This window comes from Diorhabda sublineata, chromosome 3 (assembly GCF_026230105.1).
Source record: "Diorhabda sublineata isolate icDioSubl1.1 chromosome 3, icDioSubl1.1, whole genome shotgun sequence".
In the NCBI taxonomy this organism is placed as follows: domain Eukaryota; kingdom Metazoa; phylum Arthropoda; class Insecta; order Coleoptera; family Chrysomelidae; genus Diorhabda; species Diorhabda sublineata.
Genome location: NC_079476.1, coordinates 11,677,355 through 11,690,454, shown reverse-complemented (window position 1 = coordinate 11,690,454; position 13,100 = coordinate 11,677,355). Strand labels below are relative to the sequence as shown.

General features: G+C 30.7%; 1 protein-coding gene across 4 annotated transcripts in view; it reads right to left on the bottom strand.

Annotated features, from left to right (window-relative positions):
* Positions 1-5,202: 5,202 nt before the first annotated feature.
* The window catches only part of LOC130440964 (protein prickle-like), a 332,550-nt gene continuing 324,652 nt past the window's right edge, over positions 5,203-13,100 (bottom strand). For all 4 annotated transcript variants that reach the window (XM_056774382.1, XM_056774380.1, XM_056774383.1 and 1 more), the window contains 2 exons: positions 8,384-8,587; positions 5,203-6,869 (listed from right to left, as the gene is read on the bottom strand). In XM_056774382.1, the coding sequence (XP_056630360.1) occupies positions 5,358-6,869; positions 8,384-8,587 (1,716 nt within the window). In that variant the 3' untranslated portion in view covers positions 5,203-5,357. The remainder of the gene's footprint in view (positions 6,870-8,383; positions 8,588-13,100) is intronic.

The following is a 13,100-nucleotide window of genomic DNA, read 5'->3' as shown; positions in this document are numbered from 1 at the left end:
AAGGTATGTCCACATTTCAATAGCTATCAATAACATTCTCTTTTTTAAAATTATATTTTTTTTATAATTGAAAGCACCTCATAGTTTGTGGGTTACTTTTCAGGAACACATGATTTTAATTTTCACAAATTTTTTTTTATTAACACTGGTCCTACTACTTATTTCACCTGTATACATTAAAAAAGATTCATCAAGTCTCAGACTAAAATTTTGTTAAAACATGTGTTCATTAAAATGAATTAACAACCAGACTACGACAAAACAATTCCTTTTTATGGCGGATGTGAGGTTTTGGACTGACGTAAATTCTTACATGTTTTGTGAGAAATTTACATAAGAATCCACAAAAATAAACCTCAACCGGTGTTGTACATCTGGAGATGTTACAATATGCAATAGGGCCGTCAATGTTCAATTAATTATCTGTACATCTTGTTTTTTTTTAACAAATGCATTGAATTAAATATAGTATTATTAGCAGTATCCTTCCCATTACTACTTTACAACTGTGAATTTTTTGTTTTTTAAAATAAAGTTGTTTTTCAAAATATAGTTTTACCTGCTTTTCCCAAGTGAAACAAGTCAACTAATAATTTTTCTAGTTGTTATATTTTTTTTTAGTTTTGGAATAATCAAAATGCATATTGAATAAATTTTTTCATATACGACACGTCTTTATTAAGAAATTCTCAATATATACAATATACAATGTACTGATACAACTTGGTTTACAATAATGCTATCAATTGGGGTTACATTTGGAACAGGAGAAAAATATGTAATTCACATGATTTGATTATTGAAATATTCACACAGTAATAAAATATAATGTTTTTTCCACTTACGTAATTATTATGGAAGCAGTAATGTAGTTATATAAATTTTTCTTTGCATATGATTTTCTCCTAGTCCAATTACAAAAAATTGTATACTATTATGATTTGTACAATTTAATTAACATATGATAACAATGTATTCATAAAGTCTTTGACGAATACAAAGGGAACCTACTAGTTGGCTAGTAGGCATACTTCATGAACTAACACAATAATCAGCATAATATAATATGTAAGATTTAATTGTTTTATGTAATATTTCTACCATAGGATGCTGCTAATGTCCAATTCAAATGATTACGACAAAAAATAATGGAGTCAGACATATTTTATAGACTTGGAATAACACATGGTTTTGAGAATAGTTAGGTCAAGAAAGATAATGAATTTTATAGTGTATGGAAAAAAATCAGCATTGAGCAACAAATAGAAAGAGTGATTGGCAACCAATTGTGTTAGTGGACCCCTCTTGGTTTTGTAATATTTAAAGACATCGAATGAACTAGGTTCACGGGTTGATTCGCGTTGAAAATTCTCGACATTTCGTTTTTTACTTTGACTTTATCCTTGTGTTTAAACGATAATTAGAGGTTACCAATAACCTGGAAGCATCCTCTTCATTAACCCCTTTCTGATTTCCCTCGCTCAGTTCCAATGTTTCCAGTGTTTATAAAATTAAAAATTTTTTTCTAAAAGACGCGAGAAGACGCACTCCACACATTGTTGCCTAACCCGCCAATAACAATAAAGTGCACCGAAAAATTAAAACCCACTTATAAATCCCTTAATTTTAAAAGGTTCAGACGGTTAGCTCACTAGTTGGCTCAAAATCAGCACTGATAGTGATAATATCCACGGTGTTGGTAAGCATAGTTTCTATATATATATATATATATATATATATATATATATATATATTTTAATCATTATTTTTCACAGCTTCCATTTTTTTAGTGGAATTCCAAGGAGAAGGCAGATTAATGCCTTCGAATCAGTCAAAAGGGGTCCTTCTTATCAATAAACGAATAACCACCCTTTCCTCCCTTACTCGATAATATCTACATTTTAGAAGCCAAAAAGTCGAGAAATTGCAAAACGTAGTTCATCCCGTGAACCTAGTTTATTTTCAAATAATTCTGACCTTGGAAACCTTTCGAGTATACACATTGCAAATCCTTTAAGATGCTTCTTAAGTAACTAATTTGGTTACATAACGTATAGCTGATGAAAAAAATTTCACCGCACCTTTTATTTATCTCTAATTATAGATCAATAGTTTCTCAAAATATCTCCAGCTCATCTCCATCCAACGTATCAATTTTCATTCAATGTTATCTTACCAAACAAAAACTGCAGCACGACCCCAAAAATCAGGTTCTTTCTTCCATACCTTTATATAATAAAGTACATCGCGCGTCGGGCGGAGTGCCCACTTAGATTTACAAATACATAGACTATGAACCAATAAATATTGTCAACGAACTAAAAGCATGCACGATTGAAGCCTTTTATTATGAGCCCATTTTTATGTACAATCTATATTTACTAAATTCAAGAAACTTCCCAGTTTCAATAACGACATAACCACATTCATCCTCATTCACCTTTACTTCCCATAGAGGCGATACTGCCGCAAATATATTATATCTTGGTAGAATGAAGAATGTTGTTTGGAAATAAGAAGAGGTTAATAGGCCATCTGATCTTTCGAAAACTCCGGGTATACCTATCTTAAATGGGTTTATGTGGGCTCTTCTCCTGTTACCTAAAGACAAAGATATTTAAAAAAAGATCATGAATATAGGGATATACCTCTCAATTAGCAATTAAAATCATGTTTTATGATACTTGATTTTTTTACTGAACAAATAATAATTCATGCAGTAGAGGGTTAACTCAATCACAATCCAGAAATACACATCTAGGATAATATTGAATTGCCAGAAAATCATAGAGAAACTATCTAAAATACGTCAACGTCCTCAAATCTCTAATCCACCACACTTGGTAGTCAGATTACACATTTGTAGTTAAAATATATAGATTGGTACTTCTTAAAAAAATTAATGCAGGCATTCACCTTTGATTTGACAAGACCCAAATATAAATTTTTTGCTTAATCCTATACAAAATCAAGTATCGAGAAAAAGAGGAGTTCGCCAAACTACAAGCCTTAACAAATGGTCGCTAAAATCTCTTAGTCGTCAATTTAAGGAAGAGGATACGAAACAGGTGCAGAATGGTATAGGAGAGTATGATCAGTATTAGTTAATTATGCATTCAATTAAATATGTGAAGAAAGGGTCAAGATATAGTTTGATAAAATATACAAATGAAAATGAAAACGAGAATTCGCTCAATTTCGTGGAGAAAATATGCCGGAAAAGTAGGATATTCTTAAATAGTAGAAGCATGTGAACCAAAAGATTTGTACTTTTAAGTACTTGGATATTTTACTTCATAGGTCTGTTCTGAAGGATGCAAAATAGTTTTTTTAAGTTGTACATTTGTTATCAAATTAACATTGTAAATCTATCCACACATTAATAAAAATACAAAGAATTTGAACTCAAAAATTATAACTCAACATAGCAAATGTAGCCTGAAAATTTGCATACAAAAAAAACATTTATATTATGGGTCAAATTATTTCTATTATTTTATATAGATTTTTATAGGTAAATGGGATAATGAAGAGGAGTGTGACATTTGATATGGACCTTGTACCTTGACAAAAGAGCTAGCACAACAACAAACAAGCAAGTACGAGTTAATCAGTACCATTCTGCTTACAACTATAGCAGGAGCTGTGTTCCATATAAGTTGTTTCCTCATATTTAAAATGTACCATAATTCTAGAATCATCAATCGGTTCTTGATATGTTTCCTTACTCTAACGACAAAGTCAATATAATAAGATAAAGAAAGAAGCAATTAACCAAAATATTAGATATCCCGTGGTAAAAGTTATATTGATAACATCATAATTAGTTTCGCAATAATAAGAAGGAGTATGATATTGAAAATTAGAGTTCCTTCACATTAACCCTTTTGAACATTTTTAAATATTTCGTGATAAATGCAAATTTGTTGATAAATATAAATTCATTATTATTTCATGCACTGTGTGTTTGTTTTCCTAATTTTGAGCTAGAGATTTAAGGTTGAATATTTTCATGGAATCAATTCGATCAACTGATCTAGTAAACTAATAATAGGTACCTAATGAAAATAAATTTATCTAATACATTATTTGTCACAAATATTATGTTGCTAAAATATAGGATAGTTCTCATTCCAGACTTTTTGAATATATTGTACATATAATAATCTACACTATAAGCTTAAATACATGGGATAGATACATCAAGGCATCTAATTTTGTTCTGTCATTACATACCCTGGATAAATATTCAATTTCATTGATACTATTTGGCAATTGTTTGTCTTAATAAGAATGGGATTAATGAGATTAATTATAAATACAATTTTGAAATATATGAAACAACATTTCATCAAAATCAATTTTTGCTTGTGAACTGATGGAATGGTTTGAATAGAACTGTAGTAAAATTATGAAGAACGTTTGGAATTTTGAAAAATAACAACTGTAAGAGCTGTAAAATTTTACACTGTCCAAATTATATAGGTAGCTACTTAGTTTATTTTGTAAAATTGAATAACGTTGTGAAATTAAACCAGAGTAGTTCAAATGGCTTTGGGTATTTCCAATTTGAAATATTAATTTTGAAAAATCTATAATTTTCCAGTGTTTCATTCTCTCTTTTGTATTTAAAACTAACAATGTTTTTAGTGACTGGGTCTATTTTCACTAGTAATCTAATGATTAGAGCTTAGCAGTATGACATACTACATTTTTTTTTCCAGAAATGATATATTGAAGGTTATATTCGAAATGTATTAATAAATACCTCAATTTTTTTGTGATCAGTGAAGAGGTATGTTTATTTTTGTAGATAATAAGAATATAGATTCTTTAGAGTAATATTGAATTAAAATTTTCAAGTGATAATATGTGATATAACTTTGCTAGATATTCGGATGGATACAAAATTATTTCTTTCTGAATCATTTTATGGTAATTTATTATTGGTATTAAACTATAGTTTATTGAATAAGTACATTAATAACAAAATGTATTGAATTAGGTAGATGATTCAGTCGACATTTTGTCTGACTTTAATTGACATATATTGGAGTTTGTGAGTGTCAAAATCAATTTCATTACATTTATCAGAATTGAAATAAGTAATATATTTTTATTCGAAGTTATAGTATAATTTTGTAATCAATGTGATGAAAAAGTTATATTTTTTAACGATATCATCACTTGTTTCTTCATCTATTTATAAAGCTGCTTACTTTGTTTTTAAAAACATGAGAACCTGTAGTTTATAATCCTAATATTATTTGTACAAGTAAAAATAAATAGGAAAGTAATTAATTTTGTCATCTTCCCAATTTCATAAAAGAGGATAAACTATATTCCATGGTCAAGAATCACGATATAACACAGTTTTTATCTTTATCATCAATTGTCATTCCCTTTTTACTAGGAGATTTTTGAATAGTGGCTTGTCTCCGTCTAGCTATGGCAAGAGTGTCGTTAGGAACATAAGATATTCTAACACCACCATAGGCTCTTCTTGGTGGCAATTGATAATCAAGGTCGTCACTAGAAGAACTTGAAGAACAAGTTGAACAGTAACTTTCAGTATCATCTTCTCTTTCCTTGGATCTTGAGCTTGCTCTATCACGTTGAGGAATTGAACAATGTTCTTTTCTTGATTTACCTTTTCTTGGAAGACTATCGCTTGCATGTTTTGGTCTACCAGAATAACTTTTGCTTCTAGGAAACTTTCTAGAAGCTTCTAAACTTGCTTTATCATATTCGTCTCCTTCAAATCCCTCATTATCTCCTTGAAACCTAACACTAAGTGGACCTTTCCCTTTTTTACTAGGTGACCCTGGGGTTGTTGAATTACCTGTATCGCTTGAACCTCCTGGTATGGCAAGTTCGGGCATGGAAGACGCATGTTGTGGAGCCTGATCAATATTACCAGCACTAGAATCTTTTTCTCCCGCGTTACTACTTTGTTTATCAGATTCTTCCTTCTTGTTATCAGAAACAGATCGAGTACTCCATTCATCTATACTTAAATCAGCCAAATGTAAAGGTTCTCTACTTCGATCCCTTGCTAATAATAATTTTTCTAAATCTGAAGAATGTCCCTGGTTACCCCTTTCAGTTAGTAGCCTTTCCAAATTTCTTTCTAATAATACTCTATCTAAGCCTCGACAGCTGGGGGAGGAAGTTGGTAACCCTTTGGGTGTTGTTTCTTCATTTATATTTTCATTTTGTGAGATATTGGTCCCAGTATCTGATAGTGTAGGAGTGCTAGGTATTGAAATAGGTTTTGGTGATCTTTGTAATGCTCTTCGACCCATTTTTGGGGACCTGGTAATAGTAGGAGATCTATTAACATATTGACCTGGAGGAGAGGAAGGAGAGGAAGCAGTAGGAGATCGGGGAGGCAAATGCCTTCTTGTCGAAGGTGATAATGGAGGTGTACTACTTTCGTTGGGAGATGAAGGTCTTTGAGGTCTATTTTTGATGGGATGACGTGGTATCCTAGTATTTGGACCAGAAGAATCACTTGGCGTAGGAGGTTCTCCTTTACTACAAGCTATGGAACAGTAAATAGCTCCTCTTCTGGGAAGAAAAGGTCTCCCTAGCAGAGACGTATGGCAGGTGTGACAACAAAAACAGCTTTCAGTTGCATGCCAATGTTGACCTTCATGTGACATTTGACCTTGATCTACGCCTATCGGTTCCCCACATGAGTCGCAGTATTCAGCAAACATTGCATCAAAGCAATGCAAACAGTAAGGTCTTCCATCTCTCATGATGTATCTCTGACCTCCCAGTTGTCGCTCGCATTCGGAGCAAGAAAAATGTTTCATATGCCAAGCTCGACCTTCCGCCTCTGTGCATTCGTCAGCGAGAATTATCTAAAAAAAACATACGATGTTAGTGAAATCACTAAATTCTATTTAATCTTGTATTTCATGTATATGGAATAGAAGTTAAGAAAGTTATTATGGCAACAACAACAATAGCATTTGTTGACATATGTATTCAAAATTTGTGAATTAATTTACCACCTAGACATGCCATAATATCGGCCTTAAATTAGTTTGTCTAGCTCTTAAAAAGGGAGGGAAAATTTCCTGACATATATGTGACATTATTGTACAAGACATATGACCTTGGTATTAATTGTAGACATTTACTGCATCTCTCCCGCACTTTTAAGATATATATATATATATATATATATATATATATATATATATATATATATATATATATATATATATATATATATATATATATATATAGCAAAAGTACTGGAGTGGAAAAGAAAATGCAAAGAATGGGCATAAAGATTGACAACGATACTTGTTTTTACACTCCACAATTCGCCGATGATCAAGTGATATGTGCAAACGAGAAATGGCATCTGGCGAGAAAACTTAAAGAAGAATACGAAAAATGGGGTCTTTAAATCAATATAACAATAACACAATATCTCTGTATTAGTAAAAAGACCACGGATCTTATTCTGGAAAATATTGTTAGAATAAAGAAATGTGATAGCTATAGATATTTAAGCATAAATTTTAATAAAGAGACAGATGATACCGAAATACACAAGACAAAATAGATAATAAAAGCACTTTATAGGATTGTACGTAATCCAAAGGTAGGCAAACAACGAAAAATAGGAGCATATGATACTATTTCAAAAGCACGTTAATACATGGATCAGAGACGGGGCGACTAAAAAAACAACAAAATAGGTGCTACAGAAATGGACGCAATGAGAAGGTCACTTAGGACAGCAAGATTGGAAAGAGTGACTAATAAGAGAATTAAAGAACAAATTGGTGTAATGAGATGGATATAATCAGAAAACCGAAAAAAAGGGAGACTCAGGAAAACATGGATGGGAGGAATAAAACAAGAAGCAAGCGAGGACCAAGAAGGAAGACTGCAACATGGGAAACAATAGCAAATGGACATCGGACAACATCGCAAGACGTTTTAATTGTTCCAAGATATTTGATCTTAACTTACTATTGGAATCCAACAATATCTCTGAAAACTGCAAATATGAAAGTAAACAATGACTGAGTAATACCTCAAAAATACATTTATTTTATCTTTACGTGATATATTATTAATTCTTTTCGGTTTCGAATAGGTCTCATTATTATAGTTTATTGAAGATGGTATTTTTGTTGATTGATAGGATTCTTCAAATGCAGCTCTTCTCTTTTCATATGATTGCAGTTTACTACATTTATTACGAAATTCTAAATATCTCAAACAGAAATAAAGCAACTTTTACAAAACAGGCTTGGAATGAAATATTACTATTTTGTAATTCTGTTTTTGAACTATAAGGTTGGCGGATAAACTTGTCAATACACCTTATTATATACTATTCTAGTATATGTACCTCATCGCAAGCGGAACATCTTGGCTTGATAGTTTCGGCGTGGTGACGGCCGCAATACAATCGACCCTCCCTATAGAAATAGATGAGGTCGACGAGTAGCTCTCTACAAACAGTGCAGCAGAAACATGCGGGATGCCAGCAGGTGTTAGGGCCGGCTCGACTAGCAAATACTCCGATGTCACCTGCGGAGAGGGATTCCTCACACTAGAAAATAAAAAGAAAATGCTTAAACGCAGTTTAAAATATAAAATAGCATATAAAAATTTGATGTTTCGACCTACTTCGAACTTTATCAAAATATATATAGGGTAAAAAGAAAAGAAAGGAAATTATTTTCTTATATGTTTTCGTTTTGATTTATCTTGATTTTAGGTCTCTTTTAGCAGAAAATATTATGAATACCAAAATAAGTCAAAACGTCAATCTTTTACGTGTTTTTTTATGAAAAGGGACTAAAAATCCAGATAAATCAACTGAATTATATATTCGTGTTGCAAATTATGTCGACCTCATGGACCCTCCAGCTCCATTTGAAAATACTTAATACAGGTACAACTTCATCAATAAAACAATAATTTTTTAACCCCTAAATGACGGATACCTGAACCAGAAAACACCAAGATACTTTTTTTTATAACTTTCTTAATTTCCTAGAAGCATGCAAATAACTTGTTGAGTTTTACGTTTTTATATATTTTTGTGTATATTGTTTTTTGATTTTTATGTAGTTAGTTTAAGTAGTTATCGAACTTTTATTATTATGCTACCTCTGCGCAATCCTCCACCCTTCAAATAATCTCTATGTCTTGATGAAAAATGTTTTTACATATGTAGGGTGTTCCGGGACTTGATGCAAAAAACTCAACGAGTGAGTAGATGAAGTGAGAATAATGATGTGATATAAAAAAATTGATAATCAAATTTGACTTATGTGAAAGTATTCTGCTTAATGTTCTTGATTTTAGGTCTCTTCTGTTTTAAAATTAGTTTTTTTAATAATTTTTGGAAGATAAAATTTGACGTTTCGACTTCTCGTCTTTACCAAAATATGATATTCTCACTGACAATTTGCGTATTTATATTGATCAATAGATCACCTTCATCATGAATATCAAAATAAGACTAAAATGAAACTAGAACTTTATTCTAATAAGAAAAATTAATTTTTCCTTAGTCCCTACATCTAAAATGTACGAAATATATTTGAACTTCAATTCATGTCATCCTATGTCACAGAAAAGATCAGTGATAATAAGTTTGGCTGATTATCTATCCAACTATCAGATCCTGAATTTAGATACTTAGCTATTCAAAAAGCAAAAACTGCATTGAAAGAAAATAATTATCCGGTAAAAATGATAAAGATATTCATGAAAAGGATAAACAGAGACTACAATCAATTAAAAAACAGAACAGAAACAAAACATCAAAACATAAAACCTTTTTCCTTACCATATGTACAAGGACTTTCCCAACAACTATCAATTTTTTTTAATAAATATGATATTCGTATAAGTCATAAAGGACATAATACATTATCCAAATATTTCACTAAATTAAAATCTAAAACACCAAAAAACAAAAGAAGTAATATTATATATCAAGTGCATTGTACTAATTGTGACGCTGTCTACATAGGCAGACCTCTCAATATTTAGAAAATAGACTAAAAGGTCATCAATACGATAAAAAAATGAAATTGCGTTAACGAAGTATCAAAAAAATATAAATTCAATTATAAAGATTCAAAAATGCTTGGAACGGAATCTAATACACGAAAAAAATAATTTTTAGAAGTGGTTCACATTCACAAAAACGGAAGGTATAAATGATAAAAAAGACCTAAATAATTTAAGTAAAATTTATAGCTCTATTTTGTAAATTCTAATAAAACTACAAATAATTTGATAAAGTACTGCTACATATTTAAGATGTAAGGACTAAGGAAAAATGAATTTGTCTTATTGGAACAAAGCTCTAGTTTGATTTTATTCTTATTTTGATATTCATGATGAAGGTGACTTATTGATCAATATAAATACGTAAATTGTCAGTGTGAATATAATATTTTGATAAAGACTTAAAGAAAAGTCAAACGTCAAATTTTCTTTCCCAAAAATTATTATCATGAATGAATGTTTCAATGTATTTCATCAAAAGGATATTGTTGAGTAGTACTTCTGCCATAAACAATAAATTCAATTGACATTTGTTTTCTATATAAAAAAATAGTGATTTAAAAATCACGCCACATATAAAATACATGTTCAAAAAACCAATAAATTTGAATTTATACATCAACGTGACATTTTTATAACCTACAATAAAGTCCTCTGGATCCCTTCGTAACCTACACACATTCTATTATTTTTAAAAAAGAAAGGAACTGCACACTCCCGTTCCTCCCTAAATAATCGAAAAATTACAAGCTCTCAATATTTTACGCATATGGCAACGTATGGTAAGAGTCAGGCGAAAATTCAGAGTCGATTTATGACCTAGCACAGGTTGTTTTACTTGGGGTGAGGGACATTGTAACACTTGAAAGTTTTTTTAATAATTTATTGTCCCATTTATTGAAATAGCAACTTGATTTATATCTTAATGCAATCTGGATTTTCTTTTGATTTAATATCAGATTTGAAAGTTAATGAATTATGAAGGGCCTATAGGAATATTTTAGGTACATATTCTTGCCGAATCTAATTTAGAACAGTTAGTAGATAAGTACAAAAAATATTGATAGATGGAGTTAAGTTGTAGAAAATTGATAAATGGCTATAACTTATCTTTGTTTCCGATTTCTCCATAATTATTCAATTGTCGGAGTATGGATTTCCATTTAGACTGCTTGACTGTTTCTTATTACAACTATGAATACTTACTATATATGGAGTTTCTTAATTTTCAAATCTATTGATTATATTTCTCTATTAGATACTTATCTCCGTCACTGAATTATTTCTTAGTTAATGTTCACAAGGATTGTTATTCATTTTTTAGACCTGGTAACACTGTCCATTTTTTACTGTCACTGATATTTCTGAAGCGAACTTTAGATTACTAAACATAACCTCAAACACAATATTTTGTCTTATATGTGAGTGTGAAAATTGCATTCCCTATTAAATAGAATTGACCTATGAAAACTCTTGTTATTTTCATAATTAAGAGTGTATAAATGTACTTTGTTATCGAATGTAGTAACATCTCATCCTACAGCACGATAAGAGACCGTTATAATAAATTCATCGCCGCTGAATTTGAACTGAGTAAACAAAATTGTTTTGGGATTTAACGTGAGATTGAGCTATCTTTGTGGATGAGTATAACTAACATCAACGATATAGGTACTACATAATCGTTTGGCCGTAAAGCAAACTTGTTCGCGTTGCATCTCGCATAACCCGGTCAATGTTTAAAATAAGATAATCAAGTACGTGGGAATTTGAAAACCGGAATCCTACAAAAGTTTTTCGCAGAAGCATATCGACACAAATGGTTATTTGTTCCTTCTGAAGTACTAGTCAACGTAAGGCAGTAATTTCCAAATTGTACTCAATCATTTGTTAGCTAGAGCGTACTGTTAAAAAATCGCACGGTCTGTTGGAAAAAATTTATTTCAATTTGTGATGTGCACCGCCGTGTTGAGTAGAGACCGGGACATTAACATACATACACACAAAATGAGTTTCCAGCTCACTTTGATTTTTGATATAGAAATATTTCATTTCTAAATTAGCGAGTTCACTATCCACCGTGGAGACTCTTTTCCATACCCTACTATAAGTCAGTCATGTAATGGAGACCTGATACAAAAGACAATATGCTATAAGTAGGATTGAAACTGACTCTAATTGGAGAAAAGCTAAAATTCGGCAAATAAAACACCAAAGTGTGTTTAATATGTATTTCGAGCTTTCGAATACTTATGTATTCATCATCGGCGGTGTATAAGTGTATAATAATATTAAAAATTACTCACATTATGTATTAAGAATTGTGCGGCCTTCAATTTTGGTTTTTCTTTTAAAAAAACTATCACATTCATAGGATTCAGGAATCAAAATTCAAATTGACACCTGACATAAATATAAAGTTTGTTGATTATGCTTGCTATTCAAATCGTTGTGAATGTTCATTATGGATAGATTATGAATAACATTTAATTTTTACAGGTTAGATTAGGTTAGGTCGTTATGGATGAAATTGAATTTCATATATGAACGTCAAGAAAATGGTTTCCTGAGATCAAAATAATTATAATAATACCGGAGAGTAAGTACTCTTTGGTTACAAGCAAAATAACTGCAACGCTTTCTCAGTCTCAAGAGTAATAAATGAAAAAAAAATAATTAAAAAACAAATTCTCCTTCTTGGTAAAGCCCTTAAGGGAATGCATAAAATTAATATTCAAAAGCTGAGAGGATACCGTTTTAAAAAAGGAAGCTGGAGAGTTGAATAAATGAATATTAATTTCCATGGAATCAACGAAAATTTTAAGAGCTCATTATGTTCACGTTTAACAATAAAGATAAGTGGATATTGTTCACTTGTTATAGAGACTACTTCCGTAAAATATCAGATTAAAAGAAATTATACATTGTGTTACATTCAAACTGATAATGAATAAAAGTCTACAAAACAATTATATGTAGCTCAATAGTTTAGTCACTGAAGTTTACATTAATTGTAATATGTATATATAATATAATAT